The sequence below is a fragment of the Aricia agestis genome, chromosome 20 (assembly GCF_905147365.1).
Source record: "Aricia agestis chromosome 20, ilAriAges1.1, whole genome shotgun sequence".
NCBI lineage: Eukaryota > Metazoa > Arthropoda > Insecta > Lepidoptera > Lycaenidae > Aricia > Aricia agestis.
This window is the reverse complement of record NC_056425.1, coordinates 8,857,810-8,885,466: the sequence shown is the minus strand read 5'-3', so window position 1 is coordinate 8,885,466 and position 27,657 is coordinate 8,857,810. Positions and strand designations below refer to the sequence as shown.

The 27,657-nt window shown below is 36.5% G+C and overlaps 1 protein-coding gene across 4 annotated transcripts in view; it reads right to left on the bottom strand.

The window, feature by feature from the left end:
• LOC121737019 (membralin) overlaps nt 1-27,657 on the bottom strand; it is a 140,658-nt gene that overhangs the window by 8,967 nt on the left and 104,034 nt on the right. For all 4 annotated transcript variants that reach the window (XM_042128537.1, XM_042128536.1, XM_042128538.1 and 1 more), the window contains exon 10: nt 8,250-8,349. In XM_042128537.1, the coding sequence (XP_041984471.1) occupies nt 8,250-8,349 (100 nt within the window). The remainder of the gene's footprint in view (nt 1-8,249; nt 8,350-27,657) is intronic.

Here is a 27,657-nt window from a genome sequence, read left to right as displayed (position 1 = left end):
CACACCACGTCAGTCTGGCCTCGTGGTAAGTACCTGAAGGACTTGTGTTACGGGTACCAGACAACGGAAATATATTTAACACTTTTATACTATACATATATTATTTAAGATTTTTATTATATTTATGATACACATCCATGACCCAGGAACATTGAAAACTTTTTGTTCTGTCGGCGGGATTCTAACCGGCAACCCCCGGCTTGAGCTACCAACAGCCTACCAACTGAGCCACAGAGGTCGTCAAGTAATTGATACTTACTTCTTGTCTCTTTCTCTTGAATAATATAATATTAGTTTAACTAATTGCAAACCAAGTGCGATAGCGGAAAAACGACATAAAAGTCCTTAGAAGCTACGATTAAACAATTTGATACATTTCCAAAAACATATTATCCCTTAGCTTTGCATCAAGTAAATTTGAAATTAATATCTAAATTTCGGTAACATCGGATAACACCTATCAACCACCCCAAATCACTTCTTAAACAAAAATGGCTAACTCAAAACGAGTTTGCATTAAAGGCTGTCGCCGGAACCATTTTAAAGTATGTCAGGATACCACAGTACAAAGTGTATGTACAGTAGAACAGTAGATTAGCTCAGTCGTGTTCCTATTAAAAAAAAATGCTAAAACAAATTTTACTAACGCGATACTACTTTATTATGCTCTAAGTTATCTGAAATAGGTGATATTTAGCTAAAGCCGAATTTTGTATAATCTAAACCGCACTTTGGCTGTTGAATTTTCTATACTCAGTAGGTAACCTTAAAGATAAAGAAAAAGATTTTAATATAAAACGGTAACCAAATTCGTAAATTGCAACTTTTCTAAGCAATAAACACGATCATTTTCGCCGAAGCTTACCGAATCCGAGGCTTCCGTCCGTCCTAAAATCACATCGTCTACTGTATACCATTATATTATGTATCAAAGGAGACTGTCTTCACCATTTTAAAATATGTCATGATATTATGCGTGTCGCGTGCGCGACGGGCGGCGGCGGCGGGCGGGTGCTCCGTGAAATATGATTTTTATTAATAAGTTGACGCGGTCGATGATTATAAGATAAGCTCCCACTTTGCATTCCGCCGGCTCGTCTTGTGGGGGGGCGCCATTTCGGTTACACCTTCGTGATACATTTCGTGTTTTCTTGTCTCCGCGAGATTTTGACAATCTTGTATTTTGTATGCATTATTTTAGTTGCTTTATAATTATATATTTTGCTGATAACATCGTTCTGTGTGTCGAGTACGCTAATTGCTGATATTTTTATAATATTAAGGGCCTTCCTTATAAGTGCTGGATAGGCTTTCCACCACTTTACTTGACAGATAGAGTACGAAGAATCTGTCATACAGTTGTGGATAGCCTATCCGGCACTTATCAGGAAGTGGTCAAGCAGCCCCTAAGTGTTAAATTAAATCAATATACAAGATATCAGACGGCAAAGGGGACTGATAACAATTCAAATATAGCCTTTTATTAGATTGATACAATACCTGTCATGTGTAAACATAGAGATTATAGAACACTAGATGACGCCCGCAATTCTGTTGCGACAAAATTCGTTTAAAGCGCGGGAGCCGTACATTTTTCCGGGATAAAAAGTATCCTATTGTCCTTTCCCGGGAATCAAAGTATCTCCATACCAATTTTCAGCAAAGTTGGTTCAGCGGTTTAGGCGTGAAGACTGAACAGACAGGATGATAGACAAGAAAGGTTTCAATGTTCCAAAAACTGTAAAAAAAACGATTTTGGACATACAAACTAACATTGTGTTTGTATGTCTGTTGCCTTTTGGGGATTAGCATTTAGTAAAAAAATACGTCATCATAAGTAGCTTATTACAATAATTATTCGAAGCAATCATTGCTTTGATCCATGCTTACACACACATACACATACATTACATATTATAAAACAAAGTAGCTTTTTTCCCTCATGTCCCTTTGTTCCTTTTAATCTTTAAAACTACGCAACGGATTTTGATGATTCTTACAGTGTTATATAGCCCATTTATCGAGGAAGGCTATAGCCTATATTTTATCACGCTAAGACTAATAGGAGCGAAGGAATAGAGGAAAATGTGGAAAAAACGGGGAAAATTATTTGAAAGTTAACTTGAACTTGAACCTCAGGAACTACTGGTCCGATTTGAAAAATTATTTCAGTGTTAGATAGCCCATTTATTGAGGAAGGCTATAGGCTATATTTTATTACGCTTAGACTAATAGGAGAATGTGGAAAAAACGGGGGAAATTATTTGAAAGGGCTTATCTTGCGAGCTACTGGAGCAATTTTTATACTATTTGGCACAGATGAGAAGTAGACCACGTAAAGGATCACGTAAAGGAGGCTATCGATTTTAATCATCTTTTCAGTGGCTATATATTTTATACCCGTGCGACGCCGGGGCGGGTCGCTAGTATGTAATAAGGCCCTTTGTATTAGTTCTAGTTCCTTGATTACAATTTACACCCTTCACAGTAATCCTTAATCTTGACAAGTAACAGGAGTGATGACAGAAGCTCATTATATAATATGCAAAATCACATAATAATTTAAAGACGAAAGTGGATGAACCACGTAACTAATATTTTACAACATAGTCTAACAGTATACTCATTTTTTCCCTTATAATTTGAACATTCCTTGTAACTTACCTCTACTGGATTTGTAAAGAACATATTATTATAATATTACTAGCTGTCCCGGCAAACGTTTCTTTGCCATATAAAGTATTTCACCCATATTATTTTATTGAGGTCACTAAATAAGTATGTCACCGTCACCACCACAACGTCCATCGCTATCCCGTCGCACAAACGATGGTCGCCGTCAGTCTCGAGTTGTAATAATTTACTATTATTTATGCAACAAATGCACTTATCAATATAAAAGCCGATTACCCAGTAGCCGATTCTCAGACCCACTGAATATGCATATAAAAATTGGTTAAAATCGGTAAAGCCGTTTCGGAGGAGTACGCGGCCTAACATTGTGACACGAGAATTTTATATATAAGATTGACAAACATTACCAGAGCATTGTACTTTCTTGGGATAAAAAGTAGCCTATATCACAGAATAGATAATAGTACAAGTACTATATTATGTTGATCCAGATGCAACATAAACAACATCAAAATCCATTATGTGGTGATCCGTCTTTCTTGCTAGTTAAAAGATAAAGATATAAAAAAACTATAATATAGTTAATCAGGGTAAGTTTAGATACAGGGTAAGTCCGGATAATTCAAGTTAACGCTAAATTAACAGTTACGGTACGGTACTACAGTTTGCGGTTGCAGTCCAGTATGACGTATATTTAGACGTGGGGGAGCCATCCATCCAATACCATTTCTCACAGAAAACCGGCGAGAAACAGCGCTTGCGCTGTGTTTCGTCGAGTGAGTGAGTTTACCGGAGGCCCAATCCCCTACACTATTCCCTTCCCTTCCCATCCCTACACTCCCCTATTACCCTATTCCCTCTTGAAAGGCCGGCAACGCACCTGCAACTCTTCTGATGCTGCGAGTGTCCATGGGCGACGGAAGTCGCTTTCCATCAGGTGACCCGTTTGCTCGTTTGTCTCCTTATTTCATAAAAAAAAAAATATGCCCGTAGCCAGACAAAAAAAACACTGACTAATTTTGTGATAAGTTGAATTATCCGGACTTCCCTGTGTCCGAACTTACCCTGACTAACCTTAACTTTTATTTTCAAAGCAATTCAATACCAGAGAAAAATATTCTTACAAAAAAAAGTCATATTTGTCTCCGAGAGACAAGCTCTCGCGGTACAACCGGATGAAGCCAACCGCACCCTCCACCCGGGTACCCGGGTATCGGACATGATTACCCGGCCGGATATCGCCAGCAATCCGGCCAAGACATGCACCGGGTACGGCGTAAGTAATTGTTTCCTGCTTATAACGATATCCAGTCATATATCGACGTGTTATATTAATTGTTTTTTCTGAGTATTACCCATGTTAATTGTCCTTCAAGGAAAACGTTTGTTTGCTTATTAATATGTTTTTGCGAGTTTCTTACGCCGGTTCCTCTCGTCGGGTTAGTTTCCGAACCGGTGGTAGGCAACATGTAGGTCAACGTTCTGAAAACATTTGATTCAAATTTATTCAGAAACAAAACAATTTTTATTTTATTTATTTATTTTATTTTAATACAATATAAATAATATTCAGTAGATCATCCTATTCTATGCTACTAATATTTATAAATGCGACAGCATGGTGTTTTATTTGTAGTTCGCAGCGTAATTCCGGTATAATATACAGTAATCAGTATACATAAAGAGTATTTCGATGTAATAAAAATCTTGAAGAAGCACAACAATGCATTACGGCGCACGCTCCTAAAACATTGTAGATACCCTTTTTTATGCATTGAGCGACTTTGATTTCGAGGATATGGCTAAGTTAGTCTACTGTAATTTGTTAAACTGTTATTACTCATAATTACTGATCCTTTTAAATTAATTCGAGTACAAAAGTATAATAAGTACCTAAAAAGGCAATGAAAAATAAGGTTTCTATTTAAGAGAGCAGGCATTAATTTTATTATCTAAGCCGCTTGTAATTTTATTAAAATGGCCGCTAGTATAATCAAATTATTTCCACACGTGTAAGGTATTGTACCTTACATTGTAGATACCCTTTTTTATGCATTGAGCGACTTTGATTTCGAGGATATGGCTAAGTTAGTCTACTGTAATTTGTTAAACTGTTATTACTCATAATTACTGATCCTTTTAAATTAATTCGAGTACAAAAGTATAATAAGTACCTAAAAAGGCAATAAAAAGTATAATAAGTACCTAAAACCTTATTTTTCATAAGGTTTCTATTTAAGAGAGCAGGCATTAATTTTATTATCTAAGCCGCTTGTAATTTTATTAAAATGGCCGCTAGTATAATCAAATTATTTCCACACGTGTAAGGTACAATAACATTTTTATAAATCAGAATTTTATTTCAAGGATCTTTTGAGCAACATAATATATATGTATTAAACTAGACGTTTTTCACAAATTCGTTGCGCTGAAATTAGTTTATTGCGCGGGAACGGTACATTTTTATAGCTTAAGTGACTTAAGACGCTCCCCCTACGGAGATGCCGTCATTTACCGTTTTTAGAGCCTTATTAACTCATAATTTGAAAGCTACAAAATTATAATAAAAATACAGCAATAATCTTCGGTATATGAACGTTCCTTTCATAGTTATTAATTTCCTATTTTTGTTTTTTATACTTATGATATCAGCTTCCAAGTAATACCAATTTATTTAAATTCAAGCATACATAGTATCTCCCTAGTATTTACAAATTACGTTTATTTGAAACACACGACAATAGATAGACAATTTCATGAACTACATATTTGCCGTTTGAATTTTTTTATGTCAATTTTGAACTATGATTAGCAAAAAAAAATTGGTTTTTGGTGCGATCTCGGCAACGCGGCAAATGTATGGTCAAGGTCGTTTGCTCAGGGGATGGCCTTAACGTAAGGGACACTTGAAATTGTGTAGCAGTGCTCTTTTTGCTAATGTTTTCTGTGATCTGACATTAAAATATAACTAACAACAATATAGTTGTTATAAAAACGTTGTAAATTGTAATAGTATGTCACGTCGATTTCGCACTGTGAGTGTGTACTGTTTGGTATACTATAGCGTTATTTCGAGAATGAAAACCCAGTATAAACACAAATTTCAACACAATCTATCCAGCCGTTTCGAATGGAGTTTAGCAACTAACAGCGGGACACGAGATTTTTTATATAGGGGTTTTCTAGTGCCTATGAATACAGTTGTCATTTTTCTCAGTCCCTCCCTTTTGACAAACACCAACATATTGGCAAAACTGTTATTTATGGCTTATTTTACTTAATTGAGGGCATGTTTGTTTGACGTCCGGTCGCCGGACAACCCTAGCACGCAAACCTTATTATTATAGTCATAAAGTCGACAATCGCCTGTCGGTGATATGTGGACACTACACGGCACTTTATAATTCGGTTAACCGAGTCACGAGTACGCGGTATCGAAATATCAATATGGCGGAAACAGTAAATTACAGCTACATTAACGCAAACGGTTATTTTTGGTCATCGATCTCTGTGTCCACTGGAAAATTAATTGAACTCATATACATGTACTGTGACACACAGTTTTTGAAAACTTAACGCTTATAGGTTTTGCATAAAATTTATTATAAATCAAAGCACTTGTTACACTCTGCTTAGATAAAACGAGCTTTTGCCCGCGTCTTCACTCGCGTTAAGAAGTATTATTATAGACAAACTTTCATCCCCTATTTTAACCCCTTAGGGTTGGAATTTATCAAAACCCTTTCTTAGCGGATGCCCTACGTCATAACATCTACCTGCATGCAAAATTTCAGCCCGATCCGTCCAGTGGTTTGGGCTGTGCGTTGATAGATCACCATGTTAGTCAGTCACCTTTGAGTTTCATATATATATATAGATAGATGATAGTAAAATTAATGTCAATTAGCTAGTAAAATTTCATACACTCATTGATTAATGCCTTAAAGAAATTCAGCCAAATTACTTATTGCTACGTCTTGTGATTTTCATTCACGCACGATAGTTGGAAAAGACGCTTGAAAGACAAGGACAAAACATATTATAACAATATTATGGTCATAATGTCTTACAGTGTTTTTTTTCACGATATTGTATGTAAGAAAGGATATATATCGTACAGTTGCCATGGGGTTCAGTTCAACTCTATGAGGAAGTTTAAACAGTACACAAACACTAGCTCTAGCTCCTGAGTGAGTAAGTACAGTAATATAAATTACATTTGTGCAGCAAAGTGATGTCAAACGCGTTATTAATAACCGATGCGAGGTCTGGGCAAGCTAATATGGGCGCAAACAGTTTGTGTAGTCCGAGAGCCCGGCGCCCGCGGCCGCCGCTTCAAAGCGGGGCAAATACCGCCAACATATTAACACACTGTAAATAACATGCAGTAGACCAACTCAGTCGTTCAGTCGTTTCCTGGAAATTAAATTTGCTATACAGAGACAAGTTTGAGCGAGAGCGTTGACATAAGCATTACAACCACGTGAAGATGGACAAAAGGCCCAAAACTAGCGGCCATTTTCTCTACAGGCTTCTTCTGTACAGATGGATAAATGTCCATTAATGCCCACTATGCTCGCGCGTTTAAAGTCCCACTAGTTATTTGACCGAGCTTTGCTCAGTATTCGATGAAAATGACATTTTCTAAAAGTGATTCCTAGCTAAATCGATTTATCGCCCCCGAAACCCCTATATACTAAATTTTATTAAAATCGTTGGAGCCGATTCCGTGATTCCAATTATATATATACATATATACAAGAATTGCTCGTTTAAAGATATAATAAGATAAGATAGAAATAGACTACGACGGATGGATGGACATGTATACGTCATGTTCTCTTTCAAATCACCAATCTCTTTCAAATCATCAATCGCTCAACACAGGGATTTATTGTTTTGCTGCTTAAATTATGCAGTGTCGCTTGAAAATGGTCTACTGTACGTTAATTATATGGTAATATTAATATACGAGAATTAGCCGGACAGTGGGTTGGGTTTGTTAATCTATATATAAATTATAAAACTCAAAGGTGACTGACTGATTGACATAGTGATCTATCAACACACAGCCGGACGGATCGGGCTGAAATTTGGCATGCAGGTAGATGTTATAACGTAGGTATCCGCTAAGAAAGGATTTTGATAAATTCCATCCCCAAGGGGTTCAAATAGGGGATGAAAGTTTGTATATTATAATAATACTTCTTAACGCGAGCGAAGCCGCGGGCAAAAGCTCGTGATGAATATGTACGCTAAGCCCCTTACTAACAAAAATATTTACATTCCGCATAGTCTATATCTATCTATGTTTGATACATAAAAAGTTGAAAAGTCATATAACAGGCAAAGACAGCATTGCGAGCAAATGTTGATACTTTAATAGCAAGGTAGCGTGGCAATCATTAATTACACTATTAACTATTTCATCCATACTTTTATCCCGGCGAAACGTACGGTTCCTGCGCGATAAACAATTTTTGGCGCAATCGAGTTGCGGGCGTCATAAAAGAATATTTAGGCTTTAAATGGCGTTTCTCTATATCTATTCATACAAACCTTGTTCCTAAAGAAATGTGAAATATTCACACACCCAAAAGTTACATGGTGCTTACCTGTATGAAGAGCCATGAGGTGACCAGCGCGAGGCTGCTGTACTGGCCGTTGAAGCGGTAGTGGTACGCGTAGAACGAGAAGTGGTACAGATAGAAGAACCTGAGAACAAATAAGAAAAATATTTCATTGATTACAAATGGAATAAAGATAACAAGGGCAAACTACACTATCGTTATTCGTTGGCAATTAAATAGTGCCAATAATATTAACGTGGGAGAGACATGCTTCGGCACGAATGGGCCGGCTGGATCGGAGAAATACCACGGGCTCACAGAAAAACGGCGTAAAACAACGCTTGCGCTGTGTTTCGCCGAGTGAGTTTACCGGAGGCCCAATCCCCTACCCTCCCCTATTACCCTCCCTACCCTCCCCTATTCCCTTCTTTACCCTCCCCTATTACCCTATTCCCTCTTATAAGGCCGGCAACGCACCTGCAGCTCTTCTGATGCTGCGAGTGTCCATGGGCGACGGAAGTTGTGTGAAGTGACCCGTTTGCTCGTTTGCCCCCTTATTGCATAAAAAAACTGTGTTTTACCATAATTATATAGAAACGATTGTGGACAAAAGATTTCTTTCAGATTAGAACGTAAAACCGTTTTTTTTTTTATAAAATGAAATCAGCTTGATTATAGATAGAGAAATTATTTTTCCTTCTAATGTAGATTATAAAAAAATAATTTTATTTATATATTACTTTTTATCTATAGGACTTAATAAACAGTTCTCAAATTAGAAAGTGTTCACCTCATTAACAACCCGAAAATCAAATCAAAATCTGTCCCAGTCCGCACTAATTATAAACAAATCAGAGTTTAATGACCCCGTAAACCGTTATCAGGAGTGTACAGTTCAAGTTAATTCGTTAATTAGCTTCAGGAGCTACGGTTAAGTTATACTAATTATATTAGATAATGCAATCGGGGCCTGTTTACACCTAGCCGCCTTGTACTTTGGATTGATTACTTAGTATCTTTAAAATAATTTCTCACGACACGACAGAAAAAACTCAATCCAATTTTAAATTACATATTATACTAGCTGCTTTATCTGCCTTCAAATTATCTAACTGCCATGGCTACGCTAAATGATATATTTTTTTAATGTAATAAGGGGGCAAACGAGCAAAACGGGTCACCTGATGGAAAGCAACTTCCGTCGCCCATGGACACTCGCAGCATCAGGAGAGCTGCAAGTGCGTTGCCGGCCTTTTAAGAGGGAATAGGTTAATAGGGGAGGGTAGGACATGGAAGGGAATAGGGGAGGGTAGGGAATAGAATAGGGGAGGGTAGGGAAGGGAATAGGGTAGGGGATTGGGCCTCTGGTAAACTCAACGCAAGCGCAGTTTCACGTCGGTTTTTTGTGAGAACGTGGTATTTCTCCGGTCGAGCCGGCCCATTCATGCCGAAGCTTGGCTCTCCCACGTATAAATTGTTGTTGTTTATTTTACATAATATCACTAGCTGTCATTCTATGGTAACACTTGTCCGATGGTAAGATAGGCTAGCGCCTAAGCTACTACTATGCCGATCAAAATCTTTTGAGTAGTTTTTGCGAGCAGAAGCAACAAACTTTTGACTTTATAATATCATTATCTCTGTGGAGTATCCTTTACCATATTCAGGGCCTGTTTCACCACTTCCTGATAAGTAACAAATAGGCTATCTACCAATTAACTTGACAGATCAAGTATGGAGAATCTGTCAAAAAAGTTGTAAATAGCCCATTTAGAACTTTATCAGAAAGTGGTGACACAGGCCCTACGGCTACAGATATTATGCCAGATGCACCAACAAAAGAATCTCAGAAATCAAAACAGGAATACAAAAAGTACAACCGCGATATAAATCACAAATGTTATAATCCGAAGTGGTACAGTCGAGTACATTGTTACACGGGCCAATCGCACCCCGGCGCGACCATTAGCTTCGTTATCATCTTATTTCGGTGAATAAATTCCCCATACGGGGTCGGGCGCCAGGTCCAAAGGGGAAAACGTCACCTCGTTATCTTTAAAGGTTGCAATTTTATTTGAAATCGATATTCAGTGAGAAATATCTCCCCGCATTAGTGCGATACATTTTTCTACACGATTCGTCTGTACACTGGAGTGCGATATCGCGACGGATTTTTGCGCGCTTCGACGCGAATTTTAAATTTTTGTCTGTAGCTAAAACGTTTTCTTCAAAACTTCATAACTTCATATTAAGGAAATGAAGGAATGCGTATTCTGTGATTCTATAAAGAAGCGATAAAGAAAAGCTAAGATATTTTCTTTATCGCTTCTTTATAGAATCACCTTACAGTAAGAATTCAAAATATTCTTAAAAGGAATAGTACGGGAGCCCTAAAACATTTTTTTTTATTACTATCAAGCTAATTTTTTGTTAGTAGCTTCATTTTGATAAGACGAACAACATTTTTTTTTTTTGCGAAAAATCTCGAAAGTGGTATCAAAAAATTACCTTCATAGTAATAAAAAAAATGTTCTAGGGCTCCCGTCCTATTCCTATTAAGAATATTTTGAGTTCTTCAAACAAAAAAACGGTTAAACGGTCGTATTAAATAAATGGGCTAGTAATAATGTAAAGAAAATTTACAAAACAGGGGTAGTTAATAATGTTAAGAAACCCAAGAAACTAAGGATCAGAGAAATGACGAAGTAGGTACCCACAAAAATTATCGCATTTTCATTCCCATCTCACGGCACCGCAGTTTAGTGTGCAAGCCGTCTCCGAGTACATGAAGCAACATTCTCGATATCAGACGTGTGGAGTGATGCCTTTGTCAGCGCTTGCTCAAGTTTGGGGCAATTACTGGGACTTATATTTTACCGTGTTTAAGTGGCAATTGTATGTGGATTATTTTCATTGGAAAAATATTATTGCTATAACAATAATTCCGCTCCGACAATGTTTCCCCGTTTTCATATTTTTCGCGTTTCACGTTCTCGTTAATAACATAATAGGCTTAAAGCTAGTTAGTTCTAGTGTCTGTTATACTCCATTAAAATGGAACTAGCATTTTATAAAATGTATGTCGAATATGTTTTCTGATTCAGAATGATTTTATTAGGGATATTTTTATAAGTTTATTTTTACAGGGATATGTAACTGAAACAACACATTTACATACATATAACATTTTTTTGGTACAATAAATCATACTATAAAGTTTTCTCTCCATGTTGGGCCCTAAGGGATAACAATGATTGCGGTAGTTATCTGTATGCAATAACGTCATACGTTAAGACGAATATTCTTCTCTACATGTTCGTAATAACCATATTTTGTCCAACGTGGGCCGTTTTCATGTTTATACATTACCAATTCCCACCTAAAATTATAGTCATGGAGCCCAGCAACTTCCGTAGCCGCCCCAAGTTTTAAAAAGCAATTTCGTCGTCCGCGGAATATTTTAAAAGGGGGTCGAAAGACGCGATAATTCTGTTGTCCGGCGCTAAACGGCCGGCCCTTTGAACATCAAAGATCACCGCATTAAACATACATGGAGAAGATTCCCTTCTTTTCTGAACACATTATGCGAGCCTCCTTTTTAATACAAATGTAAATTTTGTTAAAATAATGTAAGAAAGGCGTCGTAATTTTAAAATTAGGAAGCGTCCTTGTAATATAAATAAATACTAATTTTTTTGACATTAAAAGTTCCACACTACGTTATAGTTTTGTCCTCGTCTGTCGAACGGATTTACTAACGTACGAAACAAGGACAAACTTTCTACACGTCTGCATACACGATGTTAATAATGTTATTAGTAAAATACTTCTATTTTCTTTACAAATCATTGCAAGTAAGCTTGGTTCATTTAGGTCACCAAGAGAATCACTTCTAATTACTAGCTTTACCTCAATGTCTACCTATGTAGGCTTCTGCCTTTCCAGTTAACTAAATATACTATAAATAGCCTTTAAAAACTGGCCATTAACAGCATAAACTTATTCTTAGGGGATGGCCGGCGCGAATCACTCTGACGCTTTGATGTCGCGCTACCAAAGGAATGTTATTTAGTAAAAACATGCAAATACGATAAAGTATAACACAATATTACGGATCAGATGCTGGCGCTCCCGCCCGGGCCACGGGTATTACGTAGCTTGGCGACAGATACTGCTAGATAGTAGTAATAAAATAGACACTCATTTTATGGGTAAAATAAACAATCATAATAGTAAAGTATACGTTTCGAAGTTATATTACACTAGATGACGCCCGCAACTCTGTTGCGCCAAAATTCGTTTATCGCGCGGGAACCGTACATTTTTTCCGGGATAAAAAGTACCCTATGTCCTTTCCCGGGTCTCAAAGTATCTCCATGCCAAATTTCAGCAAAATCGGTTCAGCGGTTTGAGCGTGAAGAGGTAACAAACAGACAGACAGACTTTCGCTGTTGGTATGGATTCTCTTGTAGAAATATTAATAAAGATTTTTATATTTATCTAGAAAATGTTAGTTAAAATTTCTGCATTTATTATTCAATAACTTTCATTGTGCAAATTCGAACAAACACAATTTCAATGCACCGAAATCAGTATATCGCACAGAAAACCACATTTATTTGGGTATGAAAATCATTGACAACGTGACGGTCGCTTGCTTTCAGTACGTAGTAGCCGCAGCACAGCTACACTGAATATTATTTTCTACAGTATCGAATATCGAAGCTGCGTTCAAAAACATTCCTTTGCATTCACATATTCTGTGAGTATATTGAAAAATCATGCATATTTCTTATATTACATACTTCGCTAAGTGAATAAGAACATATTACAGTAATAAGAAAATACTCTGTAATATTATTGGTACTTCTATCAGTAGAAATACAGAAAAAGTTGTTCTTAAAAATTATTATTATCAAAATTAATAAGTGCTACGAATGCGTAGGACTTCGTAGGTTAGTGTCTACGAGGAGCTACGGCGTAGCACAAACATTAAATCGACGTATGAGCACTAAATTTTTTTTTATTGTGTATTAATTTTTAACATTTAAATATCCACTATAAAGGGTTGGGAGTTGGAACCCACTTCAGTTAGAGCCGGGACACAAAAACACGATACGAAGTCGTGTCGTACCACGACGCGACGTCATTTCACGATGCGACGTTGTGGGAATCCACGACAAGCATCGTAAAAAACTAACGCGACATCGTAACGTGCCACGATATACGGCACGACGTCGCATCGTGAGACGACGTCGCGTCGTGTTTTTGTGTCCCGGCCCTTAGACTTCCAGTTTTTTAACCGTGACAGCTAAATTCTACAAACATAACAATGTTTTTGGTCTTGCGAGTCCTTCTTTTGCTTGACCTTATTCTGACCTGTCTTTTATACTCTCCCTGTTATTCGTAGCATAAAATATTACAAAGCCTTTTCCCTTATAAACATCTTATAAACCGTGTTACTCGCGTCGCTTTTATTTCCACAGTGAATTTTTTACGACTCCCATCTTAACACTAATGGATCGCTAAAAATGAAATTGTTACCAAATTAGGTTATGCAGTGACTGCCTGGCGTTACAATGTAAATCCATTCGGGGTCGTATTTTATTTAAGTCGAGTGTATCTGTTTTACATAAATACATAAGTGGCGTAACGTCTCGCCTTTTGAGATTGTCATAATTGCTTTGAAGCGAAGCCACGTTGCTTCGTTGCGGCGCGTGCCACTGCGACTGCGCCCTTAGTTGTGTTGGTGACCATATCTATGCACGCGTACATGGCTCGCTCGCTACTGACTGCTCCGTTAGGTACGCACACTAACGAAAATGTCTATTCGTATTTCCAACTACAAATAAAGGCTACGCGCGCTCGTAGATTGCAAGAACTATACTTGGAGTGGAAATCGCATCGAAATATAGTCGCAGCATAAAGCGACGACTCTCATAAGTCATAATATATTGGGGCGCTTAAATATGGCTGATGTTAGTTTCACAAAAACCTCGCTAGAGCAACGAAAATTGTATGACCGACCCTATGACAACAGAAGTAGATAGCGCATTTGAATGACATTCCGTGGAACTATTTATTTTAATCATTCTTTTTTTGCAATTTATTATTTCTAGTTTATTATTTCAATTTTCTAGATAAAATGTCTTAGCGGCGTTACCAAGAAGTTTTATAATATATGTACCACGTTGATGCGTTTTTTTCATCGCACTCGGAGTTTTAACAAAACAACGACCAAGAGATAAAGTGGGAGGGTGAATTTGCGTTGTCACCGTCTTGTATTATGTTGACGTGCGGCGAGCCACAACGCAGTTATGTGGCATACGCTGCGTGATTCCGTTACGACGCCGCAACGTACGAGAGCAGTGTGGCCTCTCTCTTACGTTGATATTTTATACGATAAGTGTGTCATGACTCATGCATAAATCATACATATTTTTTAGACCTTTTATAATTTACTATGCACGCTTCCGAATATCCATTTAGATTAAAAGTAATTTTGATCAAAATGTTTAACCGCGCATTAAGACATTGAAAAGAACATTTCATCATGAATGATAACAATGAATGATGAATTGAATCGAAGTATTTATATTCTAAAGTTTATACATTTCATTTTATGACAGATAACGAAGAGTTTTCAATCAACAAACAAACTAAAAAACTAGTGTTTGATACTATTGTGACAACAACACCGTTATCCACGGCCTGTACACGAGTTTTGCATGTATGAATATCTAATATTCTTTAACACGAAAAATTTTTGCCCCAAAAGTATTTAGAAATAGGAAACAGATTTATTTCAGTGTATTTTATACTGTATAGAGTTTCGGCAAACGTTGTTAGGTAGATAAGATTTTCAGTATTAGTAAAACTAGGAATCTTACGTTTCCTAGATATACTAATAAAGAATCTTAATTGTAAATATACATTCCTATGTATAATATTATGTCTTGATAGGGTATACCTAAGTCATAGACAAACACTTTTTCTAGGCCTTAGCTAGCAATAATAAATGGCTACATTTGGACATATTTAATGATATTACATACATACATATATAAACATATAATATAGACATATTTTTGACAAACATACTGTAAAACTCTTAATTAAATCAAAGTTATGTAATCATTAAAGGCCTATGGGGGATTTTGTATGGACCCCGTCCCCACCCTTCAACAGTCATGGGATGCGTCTCGACTTGTTCACTGGGACCCAGTTTTTAAAGTGGAAAAAATCCTTAGAGTCCAGTGTCCGCCCTTCCACTAGCTCAAATTGTTTTAGCTCAGGTTTCAGGCTCAGGTTTAGCTGTTTAGCTCAGGTTGCTTCTGGAAATGTGGAAATATTCGCGGGAGTAGGAGATAGTATGATGACTTTAAAGGAAAACTATCACGGCTAAGAAAACTTCATAAATAAGTAATTGAGTTATAGTCGATCAACTAAAAAAATGTATTCGAAGAAGTATTTTAAAGAAACTTTTCGTTCAAATTCTTTTGAACGTAACTGAGATGGTATTGTTGGTAGTGAAAAACACGTTACAAATGTACATTCATTGACGATACAAAAAATATCAAAAACAAGCGGTACTACAGCGCCCTATATTGCGCGTGGCCCAATACGTACTGTGCTGGTTTGTAATTTCATGTACAAACAAATGACGATTTAATTGAAGACAATAATATTAATATGTCTATGTATGTCTATTTTAACACTATTTATTTGCACATTAAGGAAATGCGTATGTAAAAGAGAAAAAATAAAATAAAAACAATATAATATTATTATAAAACCTAAGGCCGCGTCACCATCAAACACGGCGCGGCATCGTCACCGTGCCACGATACGACGCGACGCCGCCACCGTGACACGTGACGCGTGTTCCGACTTCTGATTCTGATTGAAATCTGACAATATTTCCACTACGCGACTTTGTTTGATAGGTATTTCACATGCCTCGTTTAAGTTTGGAACGCCATTTTCGGAAGTTTCACCCTGAATAGGGGCGCGCGGTGCACCGTTCGCGTCATCGGGACACTGTGCGGCGTCGCACCGTGTCAGGGTGACGTCGTTGTGTCATGGCACGATGACGACGCCACGCCAAGTTTGATGGAATTGCACTGTAACCCCACGTATTTGACAGATGTCGCCATATTAAAAAATTATCTATTCTAGTAGATCTTTCAAATGACACCTGTATCTGCTCTGTTGGTTGGTGAGGACGTTTCTTCTCATAGTCCTTTATTTGAAATAAGTATGGGGCACACTTAATCCTGTCCCTTGATACAGGATAATGATAATGATCTGGTGTGCCCCTCCAGGATAATGATATATCAATCAAAGCGCTGGGACCGTCGCGCGTCGGCCGCAGGTATTCGCGGGCTAACGAAATGAAATTCCGCGCGCGCCGGCCTATGTCCATTGTGAGGGACTCAATTAAATGCGACATCAGTATGTAGCCTAAGTGCACAAAGGGAAAAACACCCGTCATTGCCTAAAGCCCACTCCTCACTGGAACATCATCACTGGATAATATTATTTTGTATTTTAAATTAAATAATATTATAAGACAAAATAAAACAAGACTTTGGTTTTGTCATCCTGGTTATTAATAGACATCGTGCTTTAAAAAGTAATTAGTTGATTAGACGCTACATTGCAAATAGTTCCTAAAAACTAAAATCTTATACATAAAATTCTCGTGTCACAATGTTAGGCCGCGTACTCCTCCGAAACGACTTTACTGATTTTAGCCAAATTTTATATGCATATTCAGTGGGTCTGTGAATCAGCTACTGGGTACTTTTTATATTGTTAAGTACATTTGTTCAATAAATAATAGTAAATTATTACAACTCGAGACTGATGGCGACCATTGTTCGTGCGACGGGATAGCGATGGACGTTGCCATGGTGCCATACTTATATTTTAGTCACTTCAATAAAATAATATGGGCAAAATACTTTATATTATGGCAAAACAAAATTAGTCGGGACAGCTAGTAATATTATATGAAGTTACTTTAGATTTTGGAACATTCATTGAAAACCAACACTTTGGCGCTGGATCGAAACGATCTATAGCAAATTGATTCTGCAAAAAAGTGACAACAATTATTATGAGTGAGCAGGGTCCTTAACTATAGTGAAATACTCGTACTGAAATCATTACGAGGCCCGAATGTGCAGTAAAATTATTGTGGACATTGTATTATTAGCCTGGGCATTTATAAGCTTTGACTGAGTTTATTAATTTCGTGATATTTGAAAGGGCATAGGTATTTTCAGGCTGCAATGTGTTGTAGGGGTTCTACAATACAATAAGATACATACAATGCATCCGAAATACAATAAAATACCAGCGGACACCAGCGTTTGGTAATTTCGGATACATAATAATCCAGACGACCAAACTAAGTGATTAAAGTTTAGGGTGTCTATTGTATATGTGTCAGTAAAAAAGTGGTTCCTTCAGCGCTGTTTACTTTCACAGAAATCTCTATAAAAGGGACACAATATACCCTCTCTAAAGTATTATCACTTAGTTTTGTTACATCCTGTGTATAATTAGGAATGCTAGGCAGTCACCGGAGGCCCAAGGTAGGCACTTGATATTTTCACATATGACTTCTTTAAAATTTAATAATAATATTAAAATAAAATAAAAATTAAAGGACCCATTAATCCCATACAAAAACTAATTTTTTGGTCTATTTTTGCTCTATATTGGTACGGAACCCTTCGTGCGCGAGTCCGACTCGCACTTGACCGATTATTAATATTCCATAAGATAGTTAAGTTTAATAATAACTAGCTGTTTGACCGAGCTTTGCTCGGTATCTGATGAAAATGACATTTTCTAGAAATGATTCCTAGCTAGATCGATTTATCGCCCACGAAACCCCCTATATACTAAATTTCATGAAAATCGTTGGAGCCGATTCCGAGATTCCAATTATATATATATATATATATATATATATATATACAAGAATTGCTCGTTTAAAGATATAAGATAAGATAATTTAAAAGATACTAACACGTCTTTCCTACATCCTGAATATCATCCTAGTATATTCGAGCCCTAACGATGTTATCGCTTCCGGACGGAGTTGGTGTCGAAACTAATCGGGGGCGGAACTAATAATCGAGTCAGTCGAATGCGGTCCGAAACTTGGGGCCAACTTCCGGCGAATACACTGGCGGAATTCGCAATTTATGTACCGGCCCATCATAAAGGATGAGTAGACCCTATCAATATTAATATAGATTATAGTCAATGTTTTTTTAGTCATTGCGAAAACTTACAGCTATTTTAACACTGAAATTATTTTATTAAGAGTCCGTATACGAAATTTTGAAGAAAACGACAGAAATAATCTATATGGATAAAATTCTATCCAATTCGAGAAAAAAGAAAAAGAAAACAAATTGTGCCAAAAAACACGATTGAAAACAACCTAAATCTCACATTATATTACTCGCCGCAAGGCTAATGTGAGATTTAGGTTGTTTTCAATCGTGTTTTTTGGCACAATTTGCTTTTCTTTTTTTTTCTTTTTTCTCGAATTGGATAGAATTTTATCTATAGATTATTTCTGTCGTTTTTTTTTTTTAATTACAGCTCCAAGTTGCCGAAATTAACAGCAATTATTTGCCCATTTTCTCTAAAATTTTCCCGAGTTACATATATTTTTACTCAACTATTTCATATTAAAGTGGTAAAAAGTAATTCCAACATTGTATAGACGACTTTCTCAACAGTACATTGTATTTTTTTCATACCGTTAAGACTATACAATCCATAAACAGGTGATATTCTAAACCTTTTACAGCAAAAATCACAAAACTGTCGCGGGTTTGAGTTGGATTATTTAAAAATACTTAAAAAGAAACAAAAATCTAGCGCCAACATTAGATTATAATTGAAATGATCTTACATGTTGTGCATTAAAACTTATAGAAATACTGTATTTTAACTGTTAAATCACGTCTGTTAATCAGCGAAATCGGCAAAATTTCGTATACGGACTCTTAATGAAATTAATATTATAATAAACTAGATGACGCCAGCAACTCCGTTTCGCCAAATTGCGTTTATCGCGCGGGAACCGTACTTTTCCGGGTAGGGATAAAAAGCATCACATTATGTGCTTTCCCAGGACTCACAATATCTTCATACCATCTAATCGTAAGTTTATCTTATAACATCATGACTGGTGAGACATTCGCAATACTTAAGGAGAGTACTCGGTACTCGATTCTCGTTATAATTATGTAATAAAATTAGGTATTAAATTTTTTTACCAAATTTCCCTTTAAATAAATGAATCATGGATCCTGAGTGAATTAAGTGGCTAGGCAAGTAGGCATACTATGCGGCCGGCGCGGCGGCGTACGCCATCAAAAAAACACCGCGCCGCTACCCTTACCGCGCGCGGTGTCCATGCGTTGGGTAAATAATTATTTAACTTTAAACTACATTTACTCACTAATTAATTGACTTATTTATATTATTTTTTTCATCTAATAATTATAATAGCCAAATATCACGTCGTCGAATATTGAAAATGTCTCCAACCAGTCATGTTGTATTTTGTAAATACTAAGAAAGTATTTCTTTATATTTCACAATGAAGGAGGTTAAATAGAATCAAATACAATCAATTGCGGACGAAGCCGCAAGAAATGGCTACAACGTAAAAAAATCCGAGTCTTTATATTTTTTACATTTCTTTGTTTCACTAGTGTATTATTTTCATTTGATTCGTGTAACAAATATACTGCGACCCCAAAAATTATAATTATTAGTCCCTAGCACAGAGTTACACGGTCGGGAATCACATCAAACAAATCCAGTATAATTATAACCGAATAGCTCCGGAAAATGTCAACACACCGAAACCCTGGCGGGTCGGCGGCGGGCGGCGTGAAAAGCCCGACGCGATTGCTTGTCAAAAGGAAGCCCCTAGCACTCCGAGTTCGATACGCCACTGGTGAGGCGCGTTCGCAGTTGGCGTTGCACAACAATAATACATAATATCCGTGTATATTATATAAGTACCTAATATTTGCCTTGTTCAAAATAATGCGATATTGGACTGAAAAATATAAAGGATGACGAAAGAATCTATGATTTCAGTTAAAAAATAAGCAAGATATTTGCGATTAATATTCTTATCGAACTCTCTTTTTCGAACTGATTACATACTTTAAGACTTATTCCTTTGCTATTTTTCATTTATCAAAAAAATTTAGTTTAGGATATTTATACTTCCCATTATATGCCATTATTAACTTGTTTTCAATTTGAAGCAGTAGTTCTTGAGATTAAGAGGATACACCAAAGGCAACAGAAATTGAAAATAGGTATTTGAAAATGTATTGCTGTCTCACCAATCTCAAGTCTCCCACCGCAGAGCGCGATAGAGACAACACGACAAAAGTTCTAATAAAAGAACAGAAAATATTCGATTCGTTGTCCGCTGATTCCTTCTCCAAAACTTAACCGATTTAAGTACTTTTTTCATTAAGAATTAAAGCAAGGCTTGAGCTGTGTTCCTATGTTTTTTTTTTTTGTATATTCTAGCCAGTTTTTTTTCTCTGGGTGTTTGAACACAGAGGAAAATCTGGCCATTTTTTTGGGTTTTTGGACGTTATCTTTTTTAATAATAAAATTATGAAAAAAAATAAAACATAGGGACATGCTAATAGTGGCCATAGATATTCAGGAAAAAAATCATAACTCTACCAGCATTATCCAGGGAGGAAACAGGGGACAACGTTTGTATGGAAAAAATGGCGGTGTGGACTCCTCTTAAAGCCATTCCCCGAGCAAACGACCTTGACCATACATTTGGCGCGTTGCCGACATCGCACCAAAATCCTTAGTTTTTACTTATCTAAGTTCAAAATTGACTTAAAAAAATTCAAACGGGGAATATGTAGTTAATGAAATTGTCGATCTATTGGCGTGTGTTTCAAATAAAAAAAAATTGTAAATACTAGGGAGATACTGAAAGTATGCTTGAATTTTAATAAATTGGTATTACTTTGGAAGCTGATAATAAACAAAAATATAGGAAATTAATAACGGGGAAAGGAATGTAATTAAAGATTATTGTATTTTTATTATAATTTTATAGCTTCCAAATTATGAGTTATAAGGTTCTAAAAACAGTAAAACGGACCGCAAGTTACAGTCGGAACCGACCGGCCGCGTTGAAATTTGCACCGACCGTTCAAGAACTGCTCGAGCGGTCCATGTATTGCGGAGATGAATTTAGTATGAAAACTTGCAGTCGGTTCTCGACTGCAAGATGCGGTCCGTCTATGGCCGGCCTTACGCGTTCAAACTTTCTCTTTAGCTTTCAATATTATTATTTAAAATAAAATATATTGTTATTGAATTTTCAATATTATTATTGAAAAATAACTTTACTTCATAAATCATTTTTTATTATTGTTCCATATCTGCTGCTGCTGTCGCCGCCGCGAGATACGTAATCGGCATGTGGGTCTATTAATTTTTTACAAGTATGACGTAAAATATTCCGATATCCGGGGGCCTTGGACTTTAATAAAATTAGAACGCGTGTCAAGTGTCAAGATCAGAGTATAAAATAAACATTCAAGAGTATTCATTATCATAGTTACTAAAATATTGGACACGTAAGACATCAATAATAAATTATTGAAGCTGAACTGTAAGTTACCTATATTATATTACTTAATTAAATTTTATGTTTTCAATTTATGAAAACGCAGTTTTACAATACTTTTACAAATTATATAATGCGTGGTGAAGAAAAGTACGTTATGTAAATAGTTTTGTTATTGAATTGTTAATAACTATCTATCTATCACGCGGTAGCGTGTCTTATTTTTTATTTTATGTTTATTTATTAAGTCAAGTGTCAAGCCAAGTTCATGATCATTATTAAAAGCATAGATAATATGTGAAAGTACGTACATGTACTTTCAAATATAATAATTCATGTAGGTACACGTATTAGGTACGTATAAGTACACCGTGAATTATTATAATCGTATTTCGCGAAGATGCTAATCGCATGTTTTCAATAATAAGTACTTATAATTAAATGGTTAACATTATTTTAGGTAATTTTTCACAATGAAGAATATACTGATAATTATGAGTATTGTTTGCTTCTGGGCAATCATGACGAAGGCAGAAGATGAACCCGCCTATTATCCTGAAGGTTCAAATTGTGAAGACAGTGATTGCGATGAAAAATTGTATTGTAAAATGGTGACAAACAATGAGAAACAAATGGTTCCCGCATGTTTTTATGACACAGAAGGTCGCTATTCAATAGATTAACTTTTAATAAAAGTGATTTTAAATTCTTATACTTAAGGCCTGTTTCACCACTGCCTGATAAGTGACGAATAGGCTATCCACCAATGAACTTGACAGATCAAGTATGGAGAATCTGTCAAAAAACTTGTGAATAGCCTATTGGGGACTTTATCAGAAAGTGGTGAAAAAGGTCCTTAATACGATTGTTATTAAAATTGACAACATTTCAAATATTTTTTGTACTTGTTTTATGACGAAATATAAAAGTAGGGGTTAAATTAGGGGACCCATATTTTTATTTTTGAAAATGTGGTCATTTTCATTTATAAAACTTGGTTTTTAATTCTGATCATTCTAAAATAACTTAAGCGCCAAATGACGTCATTGGTACGGTTGAACAACAAAATACCTTTGCACGTCATATCTGATTTCTTAAAAAAAACTGTCAGTACTGTCACTGACTTTGTGGTCTTTACTTTGAGGTTATTGAATTTGTTGTGTTTAGATCTGCATTATTTTCGTTCCTACAAGCAAAGGTGTGTATCGTATCGTATTCTACGGTACCAATGACGTCACAAGTGGATTTTTCGTTTTAATTTTTTTTCTCGCAAATTAATGATTAAAAAAATCTGAACTTTTTTTTTGGACTTCGGAAATAGAAACAAAGAAATGGTATTTTTTATTTTTGATGATTAATTAAATGAAATGTTGTCAATTATCGCAGCCACCAAGCGTTCCACGACTTTTTTGTTTTATTTTTTTTTCTAATTTTCAGATAATTTAAGATGTCAATTAAAATATTTTTAGTTATCATTTTCTACCAAGGACGGTCATTTTTAAAATTTCGGTATTTATTACAGAGTTACGGGCGTCTTTTAGTACTAGATGAAGCCCGGGCCGCAACTCAAAATATAAATCAATCAATCAATAACTCCCACACCGGTTTCGGTGATCGTGGCCGGTTTCATTGAAACCAGGCCAGTGACGCACGAGTCATTTTTATAGTGCCCAAGTGTGTGCGCAGTACACAAGAGCACTCTCTATTCCTTTTACTCTCATAAGCCAATGGGACGGAAGACCGACACGACTGGCGAGAGATCAGGTGCAGGCAGCAGGACCGAATTTTTACATGTCCATCGGACGCATGGATCATCTTACTTGTCAGACAATCAGGTGATCAGCCTGCATTGTCCTAACCAAACTTGGAAATAACATGTTTCCAACGTGGGATTCGAACCCACGACCTCCGAGTCAAGAGTCATGCTCTGAACCACTGGACCACGGAGGCGTTCAGAGTCGCCAAGTGTGAACTGACCGAATGTAAACTCAGCGACGACGAAGTTTTAACCGCTGACGGATCGTCTGTCGCCGCCGTAGGTCGCGCCGTTCGACGGTGTACATTTTTGATAGTTCCCGAATAAACTTCCAAACTGATCCGCTTTAGGGCGTTTGTGCACTACACGGAATTTTACCGTCCGGCGTTCCGATTTCTTACATTTTGATATGGCAAACGTGAAAGTTATGAACGCCGGACGGTAAAATTGCGTGTGGTGCACAAACGCACTTAAAGTGTATTTTTGTAAGATTATTTTCAGTTTCTGGATTATTATGGTATATCAAAGGTTTTTAAACGATTAAAACAAGTTCTAGCCACAAAATAAACCCAGAAACTTTATTGAATGATGCAACCGCTTGTAATCCCATCAGGGCATTTATATCATTATTTAATTCCAGGTTTCATAGGTTTTTCACAGGGGTACTACTAATATAAGTGTCACATCTAATTTAGAAAACGTTTACTATAATCAATAAAGCTTTTTAATTTTAAATGATAACAATTTTATCGTTTGTAAATGAATAACATAGAATATAGTTTAACCGACATCCAACTAATAGTGGCCACTTAGCGGCACGGCGATCATCAGTCACATTAATATCCAGTAGCGTGATTCCATTTAACACCGCTACAAAATATATCATGCTCTCGGAAAGCGCTGATAATATCACTCAACAGAATAATATAAATATCTTTCAGAATTTTCTGTACTCGGAATTTTCTAGGAAATATGTTTATTGCTTTCCTATCCTACGTACTATGTATCCAATTTATTTTTGAAGATAAAGTCTCGAAGACTAAATTATTGCAAATTAAAAGTGGTAGCATTAAAGCTATTTAATAACAGAATGAATTGAATACTTAAATGTAAAACAATACTCCGTTTTTTGTTTTACAACAATAAGTCATCATCAAACATTCAAGAACATAATATCTGTAATGGCCGGTTTACACTATCCCAATCCAGTAATCCGATCCAGCGCTACATTACATTACAATTGAAATACATAATTGAACGACCACTAGAATGCTCTGGAATGTACTGAATTGCACTCCAGTGCATTCCAGTGCCTATTTACATTGTTCCGATAGTAATCCAGCACTGGATTAGATTATTGGATTGGAATAATGCATAACTAAGTGTAATATGAAATTTGTATTTCATGTGAAATATCTCATGATGTTCGCATCAAGAATGCAAGCCTAAAAAGATTGTGTTCGTCGTGATGGATCAGGGGCAGTGTTTATAAGAGTAGTGTTATTAAATTCCCGTCTTGTGCCCCGTGCGGCCGTGCCCGAGTGGCCCGGAGTGCCCCGCGGGGCGCCATCGGAAATGGCATTATTTCCCGGGGCCCCGAGCGGTCATCGGACCCTGTTTCCCGGAATATTTCACTTGACAAATATAAGCTTTTACAATTTCACTATCCGAGCATTATGATCGGCGATTTCATTAAATAATTATGTTTTAATAACATAATTTATGTAAGCAAAATACTTTGTTTTTTAGGAGCTACGGGGAGGCTATAATATGTAGTGGACACATCCTACTAATATTATAAAGGCGAAAGTTCTAAGCATATGCTACCAACAAGTAAGATTTTGCACCGAGATATACCTGGTATACCGTGGTTCGGAAGGTGCTGAGAAAACTCCTGATTCTTTATAGATACAAGTTTGGGAGTTTCGGCGTTGTTTTAAGAACAGAAAGCATATGCTACTATGCAAATTACATTCATCATCATCATCGTCACTACCATATTATAGCATTTCATAGTCTTTTAGATCGAAACTCGAGTTTGTCAAGCGATAATTAAAAATTACCTCCTCCTTTTTGGAAGTCGGTAAAAATCTATTCCTACCTTATATTATAAACCTGAAGAGTATGTTTGCTTGAACGCGTTAATCTCAGGAACTACAGGTCCGATTTAAAAACTTACGGTATCTCAGTGTTAGATAGGTCATTTATCGAGTAAGACTATAGGCTATATTATAATATCACGCTATGACTAATACGACCGAAGAAACTCAGGAAAATGTGGGAAAAACGGGGGGGTTTTTTATGGGAAAATGTACGGTTTCTGTAAAATTCCTAATTTACGCGGGCGAAGCCGCGCGGGACATCTAGTTATGGTAATAATATAATAGTTGGAGTAGCGTCTACCTTTACCTCGGGCAGGTACAAAAAGCTGTCACGTGAGTAACTAATGCCATTACATTATAATATTACTTTTGAAAGCACGATTGATTGATCAATGCATTTGGAAGTAGTCAAAAGTACTCACGACCGCAGAAGCTTTTTTGTGTGTCAAAATCTTTTGATCAAACATTGTCAAACTCTTTATCAAATCTAATATATAATAAAACTCTCGTGTCACGGTGTGCGTAATTGAACTCTTCTGACACGGCTCGACCGATTTTCGTGAATCTTAGCGAGCATATCGGCTAGGGTTGAGAATCCGACAACATCTATACTACTTTTTATATTGATCAGTACATTTGTATTGTTGAATAAATAAATAACTAAATTATTAAAAACGACCTCTGTGGCTCAGTTGGTGGGCTGTTGGTAGCTTAAGCCGGGGGTCGCGGGTTAGAATCCCGCCGAGGGAACAAAAAGTTTTCAAAGTTCCTGGGTCATGGATGTGTATTAAATATGTGTATAATATAATAAAAATCTTAAATTTATGTATAGTATAAAAGTATTAAATATATTTCCGTTGTCTGGTACCCGTAATACAAGTCCTTCAGGTACTTAACACGGGGCCAGACTGACGTCATGACGTGGTGTGAAGCGTCCATAGATATTATTAAAAAGATATTATTACAACTCCAGACTGACGGCGACCATTGTTTGTGCGACGGGATAGCGATGGACGTTCCCATGGTGACATACTTATTTAGTCACTTCAATAAAATAATATGGGCGAAATACTTTATATGGCAAAACAACATTTGCCGGAACAGCTAGTTATTACATAATCATTACAATATATTTCCGAGTGCGACCGTAAAACATTTAAAATAAAGGTTAAAATATTACATAATATGAATTTGTTAAACACAAAAGCAGGTCAGTCACCCTCGGCCGCACATATTATAATGCGATTTGGGCGGAATATGCGACGGGATGTTTTGTGATACTGTTTACAGCAGAGGCTCCCAAACTCTTTTGTTTTATAGACCACTGTTAAAATTTTGCTGGATCCGGTGAATCCCTCCCCCCAGCATTACTACTAATTCCTCACTCTCCAAAAAAATTAAACATTTGATCTGTCGCAGTCAGATTGTATAATCCGCCGTATTACATTACGGCTAGCTGTTATCAAAAACAGGACCATTTTGAAATGCGGCGGTTCAACGATTACCCTGGATTAGGGAGGATGACCTAACTTAAGCTTACTTTTGGACCTGCTTTGGCTAAGAAATGCATCCGATAGAAAGCAGTGGAAGGAACTGGGGGAGGCCTTTGTCGTAAGACACGCTGACCGTCGCGACATCTAATACATAGTTTTAAATTGTAATCAAAAACTTAAAATAATATTATTATTATTTTATCCAACGATATTGATCTCGCTTAATCGTATTAAGCGAGATCAATATTGATGGATAATATTATCCGCCAATATTAATTCAAGCCAACATTTTAGTTCTTCACACTAAATATAAAATCACATTTTCATGCACTCCCAGCTTACGATGGTGGAGCGTAGACCCTCGTCGACCCCTGGGGGTACACCTAGACCATATTGGAAATGACTGGTTTACAGGGAAAACAATTGGAGCTTATTAAAA